Genomic DNA, 21,311 nt, shown 5'->3' with positions numbered 1-21,311 from the left:
ATTTCCCACATGTTGACCTGTGTTTGTTTCATAGAAGTACGATGAGATTCGAAAATATTTCATCAAGATCCACTTTTGCATTATTCCAGTGCTGACCTCGGCTTTCCATTCCCTGCTTCAAGATGCAAAAAGTTGATACAAATTCAGAACAGTGCGGCAACACAAGATTGTAGACAGAAATGTCCATAAGACTTGAGGTTTTGCAGGTTAAACAGCCTTCTGCTGGTAATACCTCTGTATAAGTATACAGGTTATAGTACTACTTTTACTTCAGTAAACGATCTCCATATTTCTCCCCCCCACCTCTCATGAAGCCGCATGAAGGATATAAGGAAGTGATGGTGTGAATAGTTTACATCATGTCTATTTCCACTTCCAATGCAGGCCTACTCTAATATTCCACATGTCTCCTCTACCAGCCTGCATATAGGCACAGTGTGGGCGCTCTGTGCTGCTGTACAAGCGGACTGTGTGAGGACGACCTTAAATAAGGGGCTGGACTCTGTAGGTGCAGCAGAACCCGCTGCCTCCCCTCAGTGATGCAGTGAATGTGCGCTGCCTTAAGTCCGCTATATAAACTGCACACAGCGCCCAGAGCTCACAGCTTCAGTGGACCTCTCCGTGGTGCTGAAACCTCAGAGACACCACACACACACACACGCACACACACACGCACACACACACTCTCCCTCTCTCTCAAGCCGCGACACAGGATGGGAGCCATGGACGGATTCTCACGGAAACTTTTTCTACTTTCGTGCCTGGTGGTTGTGGAGAGCTCCGCGCAAGACTTCGGACAGACGCAGTTCATTTGCACGTCGGTGCCCAAGGATATGGACTTGTGCACGGCCACGATGCAGAACAGCGGGCCGGCGGAGGACCTGAAGACCACAGTCATGCAGCTGCGGGAGACCGTGCTGCAGCAAAAGGAGACCATTATGAACCAAAAGGAGACAATCAGGGAACTAACGTCCAAGTTGAGCCGCTGCGAGAGCCAGAGCCTCCCGGCAGCGGCGGGACCCGGCGGCAGACGGCCGGGCTCGAAGAACACGATGGGGGATGTATCCCGGGGCACCACGGACACTCTGGCCCAGCTGGGACAGACTTTACAGACGCTGAAACAGAGACTGGAGAATCTAGAGGTAGGCGAGCATAGGAGGGCAGCGCCGACCGGGTCAAAAGTTACTTAAATTCGCCTCCCTGCTTGTTCATTAGAATGAAGGTTAAGCCTGTAATGCACTGCTGCAATGTTGTCCTGGCTTTGTGCAGTCCGCTTGGAGCCACATGTGTTTGAGTTCAGTCAGAGAGAAGCACCAGGTAAAGTAAAGCAAGTGCAGGGTGGCTGCCTTTTTGACTAATGTGACGCAGAGCACACACACACACAAACAAGACAGTGAGGAACACGGTTAGGGCAAGGCTGTGCGCCTCACACAGAGTCCAGGGAACAGGTTTCAGTCAGTTTAACACCAGAGGAAGTGTCCCCCTGCCCCCCTTTAACCCCGTGTCTGTCTCCCTCTGTCCGCTGCAGCAGTACAGCCGGGGGAACAACACCGTGCAAGCGAACAGCCTGAAGGACCTGCTGCAGAACAAGATAGACGACATGGAGAAGCAGGTTCTGTCCCGGGTCAACACGTTAGAGGAGACCAAGCCGGGCTCCAGGAACGACACCGAGCAGCGGAACAGAGTGGAGTCCACGCTCACCTCTCTGCACCACCGGATCACGGACCTGGAGAAAGGTGCGTTTGGATTTTCAGTGCGCGCACGGGACTTTGCGCGGCGCGGAGTGTGACTCTGCGGGAGTTTCCGAACGAGATCAGTGTGTCATTTTAAGGTGTGGGGGGGGGGGCGACTCAGTCTGTAGGAAAGCTCCATTATTACAGCGCTCGTGTGGAGCCGTTTACAGTGCCGCAACCATCACGTTGCGCGCAGATAGTGTGTGGGGGGGGGGGGGGGGGGCTGCATTGCTTAGCATATTCAAAGACCTGTTAGTAGCACTTTGGCTTCGCTGAGTTGATGCTTTTCACAGCCAAAAACCTGACTGTCTAACTTCACACGAGCCTATATGCAAAGGGGACGTTTTGTTGTTGTTGTTGTTGTTGTTGTTGTTGTTGTTGCTGCAGAGGTCAGGGGCAGAGAAAGTTCTCAGGGTGCGCCTCGCACTGGCGCGTTTTGGAGCATAAATCAAGGCTTGTTCAGCTTTTCTACACGTGCAAATGCGCGTGCGTACGTTGCATGTAAGAAAGAAGGGAGAGGGAGGAGACAGAGTCCTCCTACACGCAGGCAACAGACAGAGAATCATTGTAAAATATCGAATCAGATTTTTCAGACAAGCTTTGTTTATCTTCCATTGAGATGTAAAAATACATGTGGGTTTATGAAGGTCAATCCCCCCCAAATAATATGAAGAAAATGCTGAAAAAGGACTTCCTAACAGTGTAACTGGCATTTCATCTACAGGTAAAGACACCAGGCCAACAGATAAGTTCCAGCTCACCTTCCCCCTGAGAACAAACTACATGTACGCCAAAGCCAAGAGGAGCCTTCCTGAGATGTACTCCTTCAGCGTGTGTCTGTGGATCAAGTCCAACGCCTCGCCTGGGGTGGGGACACCCTTCTCTTACGCCGTCCCGGGCCAGGCCAACGAGCTGGTGCTGATCGAGTGGGGGAACAACCCCATGGAGTTTCTCATCAATGACAAGGTAATGGAAAACTGATTATCATGGACACATTTCTTACCTTTTTGCAGGGCATCATTGTGGCTTTTTTTTTTTTTTGCCTTTACACGTATCATGTTAATAAGCAGAACAACTTCCAGTGGGTGCAACAGTAGGAAGAAGTTATATTACTTTATGCTCGGATGAGTCAGAGTAACCTGAGAACTCCTCTGTGCCAGATCTGGAAATGAAACAGGTGCTAAGGTGAGCACCAGAAGGCCTTTTTATGGAGGAAAAAGATATGTGACAGGGGAAGTGATTCAGCAGGAAGAAGAGAAGGTGTGGAAGCGATGAGTTTTCAGGCAGGGTGTGACTCTGCTACTCAAGTGTGAAAGAGGGATTGTTAACAGGAGGAGAAAGACGTGACTCATGCGATGTCTCTGCCGCAGGTTGCGAAGCTGCCGTTCCTCATCAACGACGGAAAGTGGCATCACCTCTGCATCACGTGGACCACCCGCGACGGGATGTGGGAAGCCTTCCAGGACGGAGTGATGCGCGGAAACGGGGAGAATCTGGCACCGTACCACCCCATCAAACCAGAGGGAGTGCTGGTCCTGGGACAAGAGCAGGTGGGTATTTATTTTCAAATCAGCCACGGTGACTTCTGCACTTTAGCCCCCCCACATGTTTCGAAATAACCCTGTGACAAAGATTAAAAGTGGGAATATTAATGAAATGAGATAGTGGAGACACTGAAGAGGCAAATTAAGGCTTTCCGGTCAAAGTAGCGTGTCATTTATCCATTTGGCCTGAACTATCGTTATAAACTATTATTTGAGATTTTTCTTTCTTACAGAGAAAATCCTTTTCTTGAACAACCTTGATAACCTTGCTAACACTTATGACTGACACTTGCAGGACACGCTGGGAGGAGGCTTTGATGCGACGCAAGCGTTCGTCGGCGAGCTGGCAAACTTGAATATCTGGAATAGGAAACTTTCTATCGCAGAGATCTACAACTTGGCCACCTGCAACAGCATAGCACCGGCTGGCAACGTCTTCTCCTGGACGGAGAGCAACATCGAAATATTTGGCGGAGCCACCAAATGGACCTTCGAGCCTTGCCGTTCGCTCAACTGAACTGCATTTCACTGTTCAAGAAAGGCCACTCTGTATTTCTGAGCTTTTGTCGTTCTCGTCTTCATTTGACGTTTGTTAGAGACTATTTGAGTTGTTGGTAAGCTTAAATCTGGGATTTCTATCATTCTTAGGTATTTATGTGCAAAACAACACTTTTCCTCTTGAGGGAAAAAAAAAATCTAATTCGTCTTGGAAACCTCAGTGAGAAAGTATTGGTATCTGTTTCTCCTTATTTTTTCCTGTCGGACGTTGAGTTGAAAGCACACCTAAGCTTTTTCGTTTGGCTTATTTCATCTTGGACTGGCAGCTGGCAATCTGCGCCTTATGTTTGGACAATTCACAATCCAAGTGAGGAATTACATAACCACCACCCCCTTCCCTCTGGAGAGTGGGAGATTACGCTGTCCATCCAATTCTTGTCAGTGTTTGGCGCCGTGAAGTGATGTCTGAAGCGGTACAGCTCCCTGCGAAACAGACCCCCGCCCCTCCGAGGCCCCCCATCCCCCCCCACCCTCCACCCCTCCCCCTTCACTCTGCCCCACCCCTCCGGAACTTGCACTGTGACTGACGAAGAGATCGCCAGGAGAGGAGGGTATGTTGAAGGACACTGCAAAGTCAGACTGTGGTACAAGTCAATTTGTAATCGTTGTTCGCTTCAAGTGTTTCTGTAAGAATGTCGTTAACTTGCCAACATTGCTACAAAGCCTGGGTGCCTTGGGCTGGTACAAATATTCAGCACATTCTGTATGTTATAAGTTGCAAATTCAATGTTTATTGGTTTCTGTTTTCTTTTTCTGAGCTGGGTTTGAGTTCCTTGTTCCTCTGGTAAATGTAATTTAATTACAGTTTGTTATCTGACTTGACGTGTTTTGGCAGGTGTTTGTACTACTCTGTATTAGGAATGTTCCAGTATTTGTATAGTAACAGCATGAATGACAGAGTGCTGTGAAAGCATTGTTGAAATCTGCTTTACTATCTTCTCTGGGTCTGGGTTTTTTACTGTATTGTTATATGCTCCAAGCATGGCAAAACTGAGAGATGAAGAATTTAATTTTTGTAATAAAATTGTGATACTTAATGTCACAGTGCATTCCTGGCTTTGGTTATGTGCATCAAAACGTGTGAGGGGAAAGGGGCATGACGGACGGGGGGGGGGGGGGCAAACGCAGAGCAAGTGGGTGCAGAGAGAGACAGTCACTGATCAGATATTACAACAGCAAAGAGGGGAGCCAACTGCCAGATAAGTGAAATGTCCAAATGCAGTGAAGGTCACAAAGAGGGCGCTTGAGAAAAGGAAGGAAAGAGTGTGGGTGCCTGTGTGACTCTTTATACACTGCATGCAGAAGATAACCCACTCGCTGTTTTGTTGCTGCTGCTGCTGTTAGATGCAGCGGCCGCACGAAAGCCAGCGAGGCTGTCGGAGGAGAAAAGTGCTTCGTCACATCAGCCTTTCAACGCCGCAGTTCAAGTGAATGAAGCCTGAAATAAAGCCGCAGCACTTTGAGCTCGACTCTCATTATCAGTTCACTCAGAGGACCTGTTGCTGGAGCCCCAAACACTTACATCGAAGGGATGTGACGTGTGCTGACAGTTCCTGCATTTCAATTAGACAACCTCTTACTCAAGCGTCGAGTGGTGAAAGCAATACATCACAATAACACGATGTGTTCTGCCGCCATCAGACCACGTTGAGCTGTTCTCAGAAAAGCTCTTCACAGTGGGCAGCTGCTATCGTCTTCATCAAGAAAAACCTCTAGGTCCTAAAATGTTTATCATGTTGCGCTGAATACTTTCTGCTCATACACGCCGCATTTTTGTCTTATTATCATATAATGTTTTATCTAAATGAGGTCACCTCCTCGGCGCTCTGGGGAAAGATGACGTTGTAGTTGTTCAATTTGAAGACAAAAATTTCAGCGGCTTTCAGCTCTGAACACTTCAACATTTCCAGTGCTTCAAATCCAACTGACGCTTCAACTGCTAAAACTGCTCGGAAGCTTGACCTTGAAGTGGACTTCCTGTAGCTCCTGGAGGGATTGCATCATCCTGTTCAACTTCAACTGAAATTTCAATTTTTCATTGTTTACACTTCACCTGCCAACAGGGATTACATTTCAAACGAACATTTCAACACTTACACTCACACTTCAAACCTTTTCAGTGCTTCAAATTCAATTAAAATTTCAACTGCTGTCATTGCTCACAATTAATACTTTAACTATTTACAGTGCACACACTTAGTCAAGCTCTGGTGCTTCATTGTTTACAGTTCAACTGACATTTCAGCTGCTTTCAGCTCTTCCTCTAGTCGGAAAACACAGTAACTACAAATGCCTACAGGGTTTTAATTCAAAACAACATTTTAATGTTTTTTTTAGCACTTTTCACAAGATTTTGCCTTTTTCGTCGTCACATTGTGTTTTATGGACTGCAGTTCCACTCCTCAGTGTAATTGGCTCATGAATAAATTAACTGAGCCTTGACTGAAACATTTTTGGGGAAAGACAAAGCTGTAGGTCCTTGCAGGGCTTTCTGTTCAATACATTTTGGTCTTTTGGTCTTGACCTTAAAGTGGATTTTCCTGAGCTGAGGGAGAATCTGCATCACCTTAATCTCCCGTGAGGCACGGCAGACAACAGCAAGGGGCAAGAGCCTTTTAAAAGGATGACAAGGCTTTAATACGAAGAGCAAATTCCTGTAGCAGCATTAAACACACACACACACACACACACACACACACACACACACACACACACACACACAGGGCAGATAACGTTGTTGTTGAATGTTTTCTGTCCCTTAGCCACGTAGGCAGATGGATCCCAGAACACTTGGGTTTATCAGCCAATTACATTTATAGAAAATAGGAGGGCAGCTGAAAGAGGACTGGGTACTGGCCAGAGTGGCTGTCATTGTAAAAGAACTTTCCAACCATATTCACGATTCATCAGTATGTTTTGGTCATTTTTACGTTGAACTGTTTTGATGAACATTGTTTTGTGTTGCCACATAGTCATATTATAATATAAAACTACGAGACCAGCAGGTTATTCTATGACGGCTGAACAAATATTGGCTCAGGCTTTAGCAGGAGGGACGGATGACCCACAGCCTGCCTCTACTTTTGACGCCATCACACACACACACCCACACACACACACACACACACACACACACACACACACACACACACAACACCCCTCAATGGGCACACGGTCATAATCACTAGGTCTGCTTTCCACACTCAGCTAATACCCTGTCAGGGTAATGCTGCTAAGCCCTGACAGAATATGTTGCTGCGATGCAATTGCATTTGTGCTCCAGACACTGCTTTGTTCAGAATTTAAAGCGGACAGACTAAAATAGATCCAGGTGGCCCAAAGGATGAGCTCACACCATATATATACAAACATCAAAGCACCTCTTGCATGACTAATCTCGACTGACAGCATCACATGATGAAATGGTTGGGGTTACCTTTGCTGGCACAGAAAGGCAGTTACATTACAATGTCATGTAAACTAAGGAGACCACAGGGAGTACAGAGCAGCTTCTGAAGGGTGGTGTCAGTATTTTTTCTGCTTCTAAGGTACAGCACATTACACACTGTTTTGCTGGCAGAGCACATATTCTAGGACACCTCCTCACCTTGTAAAAAGATGCTGTGGTTCATACTGGAGACGATGCCCTACTTTATGTTTTAAGACATCACCTTAAATCTTTAGGAAAAGTTTTTAACAAGACAAAGAGTCTACGTCCATGCAAACAGACACAGTACTGAAGAACTTACACAGTTCTTAAGCACAGCGGTGCTTTGAGCTAAATGCTAACATCAGCATGCAGACATGCCCTTTGTGATAACGCTAGCATGTCGATGTTGAGCAGGTATAATGTTTATCATGTTCATTATCTTAGTTTAGCCTTTAAACATGCTAACATTTACAAATTAGCACCAAATCAAGCATGGCTAGCATGGCTAAAAGCTTCATATTCAGGGACAATTAAGAGGCTATTCAAACAACAGACGATTATTGTCAGACCAGTGCTTTAAAAGAACAGTGCCCCATTTTGGGAACAACGCTTACTCTCTTTCTTGCGGACTCTGATGTCCGTACGCTAAATATGAAGCTGGAGCCAGTAAACGATTAGCTTAGCTTAGCATATAAAGACTGGAAGCAGGGGGAAACAGCTAGCCTGGTTCTGTCCAAAGGTAATAAATGTAATAAAATCCCCCTACCAACACCTCTAAAGCTCACAGATAAACACATTATATCTTATATCATATAACAAAAATCTAAGTGTAAAAACAACAAAATGACAAATTGTGGTTTTTACGTTTTTTTGGATGTTACAGCTTTATATGTAGTGGTATCAAAAAAAGGTAAAAAGCCAATTTCCCCAAAATATCAGCAGTAAAACAACTTAAATGTTTTAGTTAAGAAAAGAAAGTTTCTAAGACATACTGTAGGTTAAATGCCAACCTATAGAGCACACACACACACACACACACACACACACACACAAAATGAGTATCAACAGCAGGAACCATTGTGGACTCATAAAGTTTAACCAGACCATTAATAGAATGGAAAGACATGCACACATACAGTATATGGCTAAAATTACAACACAACCCCTCAACATTAAAACCCCATTAAACCAAATCCAATCACAATCGGTGATTCATTCGATTCTGATACCAAAATGAATGGGTCCCACTGATTTATTCCTGTTTCTTTTATTCGAGATGTATATCTGTCATAACAAAACAGAAGGAGCGAGCACTTTTAAATATGAGGCCCTCTGAGTCAAACCACGAGGGACAGACAAGATTCATGGTGCTACGTTATATCAATTCCTCCATGGAGGTTGTTTTTTCTTCTGGAGAGATCGAGTGGATAAAGACGTGACATCTCTGCTGACATCTCATTAATTCATAAGCTGTCCCCCGTGGCAGAGGCAAGACAGGAATAATGTTTCAGTTCAGAACTGCAGCAATTTCTCTTGTTAACAGTGGGGTGACGAAGCAGCATCATGTAATGGGAGTTTGTGGGTACCATGCTCAACAAGTAAAACTAAGGAGAATGTCTGCTGAAAGAGGGTGTGTTCCTTCAAATAACAGTAGAATGGTGAAGCCTTAAAGACAGCTTGCTTATTTCTGCCTCTGGAGCTGTTTCATGACGAGCTCCCAGGTTTGATGGTGGTCAAAGGGATGTGACTCACAGCAGATGCCTGAGAGTGGAGTGTCAACATCAAACTTTCCCTTCAGAAGAGAGCGAGAGAGAAAGAAAGACAGAAAGAGAGCATCGTCTTCTTCCTACAGCTCTCCTCCTCTCCGTTCTCCTCCCATGGTGCGAGCTCCCAGGAACAGCAGGGAGTGGAACTTGTGGCATTTACTGATCAGCAGAAGCTTCCAGATAGGATGCAGGGAGGATAATGAGGCTTCCTGGGCAGGCTGGGATGAAGGTGGATGTGGGCCATGACGGGAGGCTGCTCCACTGGTCAGGTCTCACCGTGGGACAAAAGCTCTCCGCTAAACGAAGACCTGTCTAGGTCCATACAGGGAGGGCCCACTTCTTTTTTTTTAGCCAGCTTCTTTGAACAGTGTTATTCCTCTCTCTATATATAGCCTGAATATCACTTGCATGTCTCAGTGGGCTTCACGGGCCCACAACAGCAGCAGGCCGCAAACCAGTCCAAGACGACAAAGGAACAATTTCCCTGGAAAATAACCTGAGCACGTGTGTGACAATGTGAGAAGCCTTGGCAGAGGCAAATCAAAGACAGAAGCCTCCTCCGTGGATAGAGGAGGAGCTGAAGGCGGAAATTGGCATGTACAAAAAAAACAGACAGAAACTTAGACATACGAAGTACAATAGTAGGATTATTTACTGTATAGAAAACTGCCTTTGTGCAATGAAGTTTACAACCTACTTAAATCTGCATGAACTGATTTGTGTTGTTGGCTATTGATGATAGCATGATTATATAAAAACAGCTTCGGTTATGTTACCAGAACCATGTAGCCGTCGAAAAGGGCTGCAGGAAGGAGACATACCTGCTAGCTAGTAACATTAAATAGTAAGTAAATACCAGTAGGCATACAACCTTCTGGTAAGAGAAGACCTTACTGTTAGTTGCCACAAGCTAAACTGCTCACCGGGCTAAAATATTTGCTGTGCAGCTGAACATGATGCGCTGTTCCCTTTAAGACTGCCTTGCTGCAAGGTAATTAGCTTCAAATGTCCCATTAGGTTTCATGAATGCAGTCTCATAAGCTGTTGTTGAATAAGAGACAGGCAGGTCATAGACTTCATCATTGTGTCCTACTAACTTTCTGAACGCTTATCATTTCCTTAAAGTACTCCGCTCTGAGCTCTGCTCTCATCTGCACATTTCCCTCTGTGTTGATCTTGTTTGCGTCACCATGCCAACCTTAACTAATACTTTCTGTAAAACTGGAGAGGTGTTCAGTACATGGACAGACTAAACCTTTAAAGGGGAATTTCGGTATTTTTAAACGTGGGCCCATAAACAATGCACAGAGGCAGTAAGAGGGGTCAGTGAGGGCCCAGATGGAAGTTTCTGCCTCAGGGCCCCCGAACAGGGTAATCCAGCTATGCTCCTTCAGAAATGTACATATTACAGTATAGAATACTTAGAAAAGAATAAAATGAGAATAAAAAGGAATAGATAAATTAAAAGTGCAGAAAAGAAAATTCATCAGTCAAAGGCACAGGAAAACAAGAGGGTTTCATTCCAATTTAAAGTATATCTCTGGAGCACATTTGAGCTAATGGGGAGGTTGGTTCAGCTTCACTGTGTGTGGTTCGCCTGCCACCAATACAATTCTATCCTTGTTTGAACTTTATTTATTGGTTTGATTGAACTTTACACCTCATATCATTGCATCAGGCTGATTGTGTTTCTGCTGAATGCACACTATTCGTGCTGCTGCGTCGGGGTCGTCGCGGTCTCCCTCCTTTAATAATCCAAAACTTTCTCAATGAGACATAAAAACTTCTTTGAGATATCAGTATCTACGCGCGCTTGTCTGAATCCCAAACAAGTCTGGACAATCCTGACAATTCCGGCCGCTCTCTGAGAGGCGGAAGCCTTTTGAAGTGTGCGTTTGATCTGAAGCCCTGCTGAGTTATAGCCCAACTCTCCACAGATGCTCTTGCCTGTGGTTGTGGGGGGCTCTCAGGTGTTTCCTCCCTCTGCTTGTGATGACTTTCTCCCAGGTGATTCCAGGTTTCCTCCTGGTCACCGGACCTCTTTAGGTAAAGCACCAATGAGTGCGTATTTCCACTCGATTAAGCAAATTTGAACTTTTCTTTTGTACAAGGGTCATGAAACAAACTTACATGAATGGTTGTGTAAAGTGTCACTTCAGGCAAAAAGAAAAGAAAAACAACCATAACAGCACCAACTCTGTGTGAAATCCCACCATGCCACATCCGATCTGCTTTGATTTATTAATGTGCCTAGCCTTAACCTACTGCCACTTACCCCTCGCTGAATCCTCAATGAAATATGTATGGCTGACGCACGACAACAGGATGTCAAAGAGGAAGCTGGAGGAACACTGGGGGAAGGTGAAGGGGCGGAGCCGCCATCGCCAGGAGTCCCGATCTCATTTGAAAGGTCGCCTCAGGTGAACTCCCCCATGGAAGAAACCAGAATCTGTGAGGCAGACGAATGTGACGGATTCATCAGAGGAGAAGACCGACACAGGCGTGATGTGCACTGGTAGACCTGTAATTTCATAGTACTATACATGAAATATTATAGAGGTAATATAAAATCAACATTTTAACAATAAAGGCAAGAATAGTACTAAATGAACAATAAGTAAAAAAGGAAATGAATGAATTTCATAGCCTTAACAAAATTATATATAAATTCAATTCTCTACTCAAAAAGCCATTTATATAAAGGCAAGACTTTAAATGTACAAATTAAAACTACGGTATTAACAATACAACACAATTTATTGTTGCAAGTTGTTGCTGTATTACAGTTTAGTTATGACGTCTTTACATCTAATTGTAACAGAACGACCAGTTCGATGTGAAACTTACATACTAATAAGGATCAATCATAAAATAAGAGCCTCACTGACTTTTGAAATAGTCTTAATATTACTTACAGGGGGAGGGAACTCTCTGTCATCACTTAAGCCCCAATAAGGCAAAGCATCACTTTTCTGTTGAGAGAACACAATGTAGTTGGGTGACATTTTTTTTAAAATTATGAAATTCTTTTACTTTAGAAATGATAATATCAAACTGTGAAATGTAAAATTGAAATTGATTTGTGAAGAGCAAATGTTCCTTCAACATCATTATAAAATATCATTCACTTACATGTTGGTAAAATATCTTTGGAATAGTTTGGAACATTTTTGTCATTTCTTTTTCAAAAACAGCATCAGGATGTGGCTAAAAACAGCAAACTGTCAGCTCTGACATGTGACAGGTGAATAAATATGCCAAGCCATTAAATCACCACCTTATCAAGTAGTAAATAAGGGACAATTTTTGCAGAATGCATCTAGTTTTTGAGATATATATATTTTTTTTTGTGCTCATTCATAAAGTAAACTATCCAATCTGCCAGAATGAATGTGAAGATATGAAAGAGCATGCGGCTGAAAAAGAGCAGGTATGTCTGAGTAAAAGGGTGGACCACTTTCTGATAAGACACCCCCTTTTAAAGGGTTCACCAACTCAAGATCCACTTACTCGCTTGTTCTGGACCTTTCAACTGTATCACATTTCTAAATTGTCTCTGTTTATAAGTTGTAAATAATGGCTTTATCAATGGTTCATAAATCCTAATGCTTTATTCTTATTTATAGGCCATTAACAAGAACAACCTTTGGGTTTCTAGGTGGGGAAAATCACGAGCCATCAAGTCAGCAGTTATAAATGTTATTAAGTCATTAATAAAAGCATACAATCTATAACGTTGTTGTTTAGCAACAAGTCATGAATGTCTCATTTTCTAATTAGAAACAAAGTCTGCAGTTTTAACAAGTGATCAATAAAAGGCTTTTTACAATAATCTGTGAACTTTGTAGTTATAGTGTTAATAAATAGCTAAAAAATATCAATTCCTCAGTCGGTTTGGAATCCTACATGAACACACTATTTTCTGCCAAACGTAGAAAAGTTTTGCTTCTTTCTTTAATTTTTTTCTTTTTTAATCTGTGTTCTTTGCACCGGTTTGAAGTGGGCAGGGCTCAATTGGAAAAATGTGACATCACATACCTCCAAGCACCAATCAGGATTTAGCAACATGTGAATCAGGGTCGGAGGAAAGTTGGTCAAAGCAGCCCTGATGAGCAGATTAGTGTGTTAAAATACCAATAAATAATGCCTGAAGATGATTCTCTTTTAACTTCGATTGTTGCACATTTACTCATGAATGTTTAATGTTACAGAAAAATACTAAAGATTTAAAGCCATGTTTTCAGGGGCTTTAATGATGATTTATCAAGCCATAATAAAGCAATTCTTTTCACCTAAAAACCACTCATAAAGGGTTTTGGTACAGGAAGTTCTATAATGAAAATTACATAGAGATGTAAAATTGAAGGAGCCTAATGACTCACTGCTGTTGGTTCCTCCAAACGTTCCTCTGCCCTGTGTTCTGTATTTTCAGACTTTATATGCCCGTCTCTCTCGTTTTCTCCCCCCAGTCATCCCGCTCATATTCCCTCCTCCTCCTTCATCATCTTTATTTCTCTCACTGTGAACCCAACTAAGCAGGCGTGTGCTTTTTCTTTATTTTCCCCTCACGCATGCTCACCCTCCCACGTTCCCCACAAATTCTTTCACTCTCTCTCATACCCCCCCCCCCCCCCCCACTGCCTTCCTCTTCTCTCTCTCCCTGTCTCTGGGGAACCAGTTACAGCCCATATCTCACAGAAATGGGCCATCCACCAGAGGAGGCCAGTGATTTCCATATCATGGAGGGGGGGGGGGGGGGGGGTTACAGTGGTCTGCTGCATTGAGAAAACCTACAAGAAAAAAGGGTGTGGACAAGAAGATCACAGAGGGGATAAAAAGTAGAAGCACAAGAGACAGAAAGAAAGAAAAATTAGGTACCTGGAGACAAACAGGTCAAAAGGTCCACATACATAGTGGACTTGTCTTTTACAGAAGTGTAGGATGAACTGTAAATGGGATGACATAACCCACGGGGGGGGGGGGGGGGGGGGTATAGGGACTGCTCACATATTCAAGGTCAGCAGCATGAGCACTATAAAATGTCCTCGGATGAGTTTGCAGCCGCGGCTCTCCCTTGAGCTTTGAGGACTCTAATGGTCGGGCTCGCCCTGTGATCAAGGGTCCTGAGGAGGGACGGGGATACGGTGTCACGTCGAAAGGGAGAAGGAGGAAGGAGGGTGGGAGAGAGATCTGTAAATAAAGGAGATGGAGAGCGACAGATGAGGTGAACAGGAAAGAGGCCCGGAAAAGGAGAAGGGGAGAAAGAACGGGAAGACGTGAAAGAGAAAGACAGATCCAATGGAGCAGAGTGAGGCCGACAAAAGGCAGAGGGAGGAAAAGTAAGAGGAGATGGGAGAGGTTGTGAGAGGCGGGCGCAGCAGGACGGCAGTGAAACAGAGTGGATGCTGCCACTGGGTACACATACATATTCCATCTTTAAAGCAGCCTTTCTTAGGAAACACCAATCCCCCCCACCCCCTCCCTCCCTTGCTTCCTTCGCAGCCTCTCTCCTCTCCCTCTCTCTCTGTGCCAGAGCACCGCAATAGCAGTATGAATAATTGAACAAGCCTGAATCGGGATTGAGAATTTCTGTTGCGGTTGTGTCTGCTGGTGTGGCAGGCAGGCAGGCAGGCAGGCAGGCATTCATGACAAAAACAAAATACAAAAACACACAAACACAATCCCTGACTTCCCTGTTTGCTTCAGCATGAACGTGAGACTACACTTGGAGACACAAACACACACACACACACACTATTCCACACACTCGGCTCGAGCTTGCACTCAGAGTAAGTAGCCTGTGTCACCGTCTCACTGTGGGGATTTAAGTAAAGGAGAATATTCAGCCACAGATGTACTGGAGAGCCTTCCTCAGCCTTGTCTGACATTGAGCTGATGCACAGAGTCAGAGTCTGAGAGGAGGAGAGAACAGGCGATGCTTGATATGAATATTCCCGAGCAGATTTCCACTGAAGGGGGAATCTGTGCAGGACCGGATCAATCAGTTTTTCCCCAGTGGAGACGGAGGAAAAAAAAGCACACGCAGAGGACAAAAGTTAGAAACGTACTGCAGGAGATGTGTGTGTGTGTGTTGTATGTGAGAGGGAAGAAGAGACAGGAGTGCTGCAGTGAATGTGTGTGTGTGTGTGTGTGTGTGAGGGAGGAACCGAGAGCTGCAGTGGACGTGTGTGTGTGTGTGTGTGTGTGTGTGTGTGTGGACAGAAAACAGGCTGAGTACCTGCTTAAGTGCCTGTGAGATGTGGAACAGAAGGGAAACGTGTCCGTGTGTGTGTGTATGAAAGAGCAGGAGGATGTATCCACAGAGTGTTGTCAGGTCGGGCCACAGCTGTGTGTGTGTGTGTGTGTGTGTGTGTGTGTGTGTGTGTGTGAGAATTTGTGTATATATGCTCCAGTTCCAGCTTAATTGGCCTAAATCTGCCATTCAGTGAGGCCGGTTTCTCGCCCCTCCATGTGGCCTCCTGGGAGCGAAGGAACATAAGTGACATATTAAACGAGCACTCTCTCACTCACACAGCCACGCACACACACACACACACACACACACACACACACACAACCACACCTGCCCACTCGCCTTGCTTCCATCTGGGAGCAACGCCAACGGATGTGCAAAGTAATTAGGTCAACCGTGAATTGTTTAATGCATATTCACAGGTATATAGTACACACACACACACACACTCCTTCATGACATAACATTTTACGTGCATACATTTGAAATCTGCTGCTTGACTGATGAAACTATGAGGCTTGAAACTTTCTTAAAAGTGTGTACAAGCGATTGACAGTGTGCAGGATTCTTTGGTTTCTTCACAGTCAAAGTTTTTGATCCTACACCTGCCAATAAGACTGTGTGGTATATAAGAACCATGTCATAATTACCACCTACATACACAGAAAACAAACAGTACATGCATGCAATGCAAATCATTTGCACACATGCACAAATACACACACAAACAAAGATACACCCAGTGGACAGAAGACACAGTCTTAAAAGGTTACTCCAAGAACTCCATGCAAGAGAAAGATCAAAGGCTTCTGTACACAACAGCAATCTTGCAGTTTTACTGCATGTCTTACTGTGCGAGATAGGTCTAAGGCAATCTTGGTCGCAATCTGTATCAGATGGGCCGATGAATGCCTGGTGAATGATAGCTAAATGTTACACATAATGAAAATAGAAACACAATATCTGCCCGCGTCAGACGTCTGCACCAGTCTCATGTTTTAACAAGTCTAGTGACTCCGTACCATGCTAACACCAGCATGCTCACATAATGCTAGCATATTGATGTTTAGCAGGTATAAGTTCACCCTCCTAGTTTAGCGTGCTAGCATGCTAACATTTGGCTGCCAAACCTCCAAATCAGCCATTGGTGGGCATGTCTCACAGTGTGACCACGGTTTGGATTGGAGATGAATGATTTCAGCCATGTTTCTCTCACGACTGTCGACTTACACCTGGGACAGCCCAAAACTGCACAGTGTATGGAGTCCTTAGAAAAAGAGTGGTCCATGCAGCAAAGAGAAAGGTATCCGGACTTATCCTGAGACCCTCCCTGTTTATTAGACAGCCATGTCTTTCAAAAGCAGCTGCTCTGTTATAAATGTGTTGTCTTCACATCAGGGTTATTTTCTCAGACTTGTTATTTTCTCTGACGTGCACTTTTATTGTAGATCCAGTTTAAGCATTGAAACTGAACAGAAGGTGACAGCGTCAAACTGCACAGCAACATCATGGCTGCAGATGTAACTCGAAATCAGACATCAGTTGTATTGAAATGATCATACAATTTGGGAAATGAAAGCAAAACCTCAGCCGGCTACATACTAGCAAGCTCAATCAAGATAGCGAGGGCCAAGAGAGTTAGCTAGCCCACCCATGTGGCTGCAATGCTAACGAATGCCCTCATGGTAATAACAAACACCTTCCCGCTCATTAGTAGTGAGGACTGTTTGGTTCACATGATTCATCTCTGCATAAAGCCTTACTGGCAAGGATATTGTTTTGAGTGTTGCTTCTGCAGCAAAAACATTACATAATATAACATATAAATAAGTCGGAATTACATAAGCAAGCACAGAGAAGCAGCAACTTTTTCTTGGATGAGCGGCTGGGGACTGAGAGCTGGCAGATGATGGAGGGAAACAGACAGAAAGAAAGGAATCAAAGCGATGACTCAGCAGTTGAGTGAAAGCCAAGGAGAAGCCATGTGGCTGCGAAGCTCACGATGACAAGGCAAAGAGAGAAGAGACTTCAAATGTAAGCAGGAGGAAAAGACCCGGGTTCTCCTCGGATAGATGAGCTTGATGCTGAGAGGCCGATAGGACGCGAGAAGAGAGAAAATGAAGAGAATGGGGGAGCGGAAGGAAACTGCTGTGTTGAACAAGGAGACTATAGGACGAGACAATCCACACTGATGTGTTTCTGATACCATGCGTTAACCTGTGCATGTTGTTCTGTAAACAACAATATAGTTGATTTAGGGTGCCACGAGACAACCAATCAGTCTACAGAAATAGTTACAGGAGTTTACAGTGAGGTCTCTGCATTGTCCCGGTGCTTTACATCACTATACCTAGAGTGTATTGTTTGCGTGAAGCTTGAGTCACTCAAAGATAGATTTATTATTTTTCCTGCGTTATTTCTAAGCATTTCACAGCAAGCACCATGTTTCCAAAGCCTGAAATATCTCATTCCTCTGTAGCACGGAGCTCCATCCAAAAACTATGAAAAACACATCAATGAGTTACAACGTTGCACTGGGTGACACGTTCCTACATTATGATAAACATGGGCACTGTAGTATGAGTCAATCCCACATACATCGACCTGCTGCCGTAAATACTCAGCACCAAATGTGTATTAATCTGCATCTGAAAATAGTCCACAACAAATGCACTACTTATCCTTTAATTGAATGGACCACAGCTGGTAGTGGCATGTTATTTTGGTATGCATGCTGGAACATTTGCTATTGGTCGAAATATTTATTTATTTGTTTATGTGAGGCAGCTGTGGCTCAGGAGGTAAAGCGGCTTGTCCACTGATCACAGGGTTGGCAGCTCGATCCCCACCTCTTTCTGTCCACATGTCGACGTGTCCTTCCGCGAGACACTGCGCCCCAAATTGCTATGAAGGTTGGCCAGCACCCTGCTTGGTAGCTTGCTGCCATCGGTATGCGAGTGTGTGTATAAATGAGTGAATCAGCGGCAAAAACCTTGCAAAGTGCTTTGGATCAGTACAGAGGGGTCTTGCAGATCACAGGAACCCTCCCAGTCACAATGACTCTGGTTACTCTTGATCAGCCCATTTATATATCATGGTGAATGGAGGTTTTTTAAAAATGTAAGACTTCAGATTAAAATCAAAAGGACTGAAATGTCCTAAAAATGAGCAAAAACATCCAGCCATGATGCAATTGTCCTTTAGGAGAAAAAGAAGTGTTTTGATGCTCTGCAACAGAATATGACCTCATGAACAAGACAGCTATACGTAGATAAAGGCCAAACAATTCCCTGAGGGTTTCTCCCAGACCCCCATACCAATTACTGCACTGATGTCCCAAGGAAAGACAACTTGAGCCCTATGCACACTGCAAAAATCCCTCGCCTCCCTCTAACCACACACAGGTAGCTCACAGATTCATTAAAAATCCTTCTTCTGGTCTTCTCTCATGTGCACGTCTCCCTTAAGGGACTTCTGAGAATCTCTTCTGTTCACTACTCCACTTAACTGGGCCTAAAACTGACCTTCACACTGATGAACAAGCAAGGGAGTCTCCTTATGAAGGTATTGACCACCATTCACTGCACACTTTGCATGTACTGTCTTGGCAGTGAAAATTGTTTTTGCCCCTTAGTGCACCCTTGAGTGGTCTTGGCAGAAACTTCTTACATGCATTATCACCAAGAAAGAGAACAGTATTAAAAATACATGTAATAAGAAGCCAAGAAAAAAATGAATGAAAGGAGAGCTGAGATATTACACTTGGCCACAAATATAATAGATTATTATATCCATGACAGGCCCTTTTTCACAGTAGCCCTGTCACCAGACAAGAACGCCAATATTAGACGATTGTGACCAACCTGGAATAGTTTCAATGGCGTTTTTAAAATTTGTGCTTTCTACAGTATCTGCATATGGCACATGGTGACTAAAACACTTGATTTGGGAAGGTCATTGCTACGGTTAATTAAAAAGTGATCATTAATTACTGTTAAGTGTTAACTTAGGACAAGAATCCTGGTTTCCTGCATGAAAGTCAGATGCACTACATGCCCATCCATCACCCCAATCTCCACACGTTCTGCTTCACCGAGGGGCACATTTCTTCCTGAATCGGACATAAATTGGATGTAAATACTGGATGAGGTCCAGAATCATCCAATATGGATGTTATTCCTCGAGATACTGGGCTTGTCCTACTGATGCAGGTGTCGGTTCAGAAAATACTCATATGGGCCCCTGTGGAAGAGACAAATCACATGTTTGTTGGTTTGTTTGGAGGACTTGTTGTTCTGCTGCTCAAAAGTTGCTTTTGTTAGAAAAAGAACCTCCCTGTTCCTTTGGTATTTCAAGATACTTCCAACACATTGGTTGCCACTTTTGCTTGATTGTCCTTCAAAATCTTAGTGGATATCACTGTGTGAAACACAGACGACACGTGTAGCCTCACATGACACTTCATCGATTATGAGATAAAGAGAAGCATGGCAGCTCCGTGACACGATTTGTGTCTTGGCCCCTTCAATCTCCATCCAGCTAAAAACCACAACGAGGCCCAGGCATACAGACAGATAGACAGACATACAGTTAACATTTCATGTCTGTGGAGACTTTCAGCTCACAAAGAACTCGGGACCACATGAAACACTGTTTGATGGTTAAACCAAGTAGTGAGAAATCAGCTGGAGGAAGCCCCAGGAACTGAAAGCACTTTGTCTCTTCCTTCTGTTGGAAGTCATTCATCTGAGAGAATTGGAGATCGTTTTGGACCACAGAAAAAGCAACATGTAAATCTGTACCTGGGACCTGTGAGTCTGTGCAGGCAAGCATCTGTGACTGTGTGTCTGCTTACATACTCACTAAGTTTCTATGTATTTTGTAAAAAACGTACAAACCAAGCAACAAACAGGTGAATCCCACCTGATGCACAGGATAAAAGGTATGGATGTTAAGCATTGCGCTAAACAGAGCTAGAGACTTGGGTCAGATTTCATTCTCAAAAATTAGGACTTGACTGCTCTGAGATCTCCCTGAAGACTTGACTTGACAGCAAAAACATCAAGTCCAGTCCACCAGTCTGACCTGCATAGCCGCACAGCTTAAATATCAAATTGCTAGGCCTACTGTACTGAAAGAGCTTAGTCTTAGCTATGCAAAAAGCACCACAAACATCATGCAGAGGTTTAACAGACCAGTGTCGAGTGACTATTGACTTGAATTTGTATAAAATGACTTGAGACTTGCCTTGAACTGTTGACTGACTTAAGATTAACTTGGACTTGTGTTGAGTTATTTGAGACTTGATTTTAGCTGGTCTCGATTGACTTGAGACTCGACTTGAACTTTTGTTGAATGACTTGGGACTTGACTTTAACTGGTTTGAATTTAGATTGACTTTAACTGGACTTGAACTTGCCCCAAGAAACACAAGGCTAACTTTGGTGCTAAATGACTGATACTAATCCTTCTTGATGGATTTTAATGGAGGTTTAGCATCTTCATGAACACTCTCTCTCTGTAAGAAAAATGGAAAGATTCAACTTAAATTAGAGAAACAAAAAGTCAAGTCTCAGTGGCTTCGTTACTTTTGGAGTAAACAAAATCTAATGTTATAACAGAGTTTTGATTAACTAGACAGTCAATAATTAAAGTAGTATCTACCCTAAAATACACTGTTTGTGATGCACATTATCTTGCATATCTTTCTGTTGTAGAGTCATATCAATATGTTCACGAACTGTCTATCAAAAGTTAGCGAGCTAGCTTTTTCCAGTTTTCTAAGGGACAGAGGTCATTCTGGGAAATGTAAGAAATCACAGACTGATGCAGAAATAGATTAGACAAGTTAATACACAAAGAAAGTGAATTTCAAGATTGATTAGAAAATGCCTTCTGTAATTCAGCCCTGTGGAAGATTGTCTTCTTTAAACTCTCCTCTGCGTCTCCACATTGTTGTTGTTGCAAAGAGCTGAAGAAATTCCTCAGCCTGCTGCAGACGCCTCGGCAAACTTCGTCTATTTCTGG

General features: G+C 43.9%; 1 protein-coding gene across 1 annotated transcript; it reads left to right on the top strand.

Moving 5' to 3' along the window:
* The first annotated feature begins 698 nt into the window (after nucleotides 1-698).
* Nucleotides 699-3,831, top strand: LOC139298931 (neuronal pentraxin-1-like). Its single transcript, XM_070921760.1, has 5 exons — nucleotides 699-1,142; nucleotides 1,529-1,736; nucleotides 2,458-2,699; nucleotides 3,104-3,283; nucleotides 3,573-3,831. Exons 1-5 carry the CDS (start codon nucleotides 714-716, stop codon nucleotides 3,792-3,794), a joined length of 1,281 nt encoding a protein of 426 aa, XP_070777861.1. The 5' UTR covers nucleotides 699-713; the 3' UTR covers nucleotides 3,795-3,831.
* Nucleotides 3,832-21,311: the final 17,480 nt, after the last annotated feature.

Source organism: Enoplosus armatus, chromosome 2 (genome assembly GCF_043641665.1).
Source record: "Enoplosus armatus isolate fEnoArm2 chromosome 2, fEnoArm2.hap1, whole genome shotgun sequence".
NCBI classification, from domain to species: domain Eukaryota; kingdom Metazoa; phylum Chordata; class Actinopteri; order Centrarchiformes; family Enoplosidae; genus Enoplosus; species Enoplosus armatus.
Note: the sequence above shows the minus strand (reverse complement) of the source record. Positions and strands in the feature narration are given on the sequence as shown.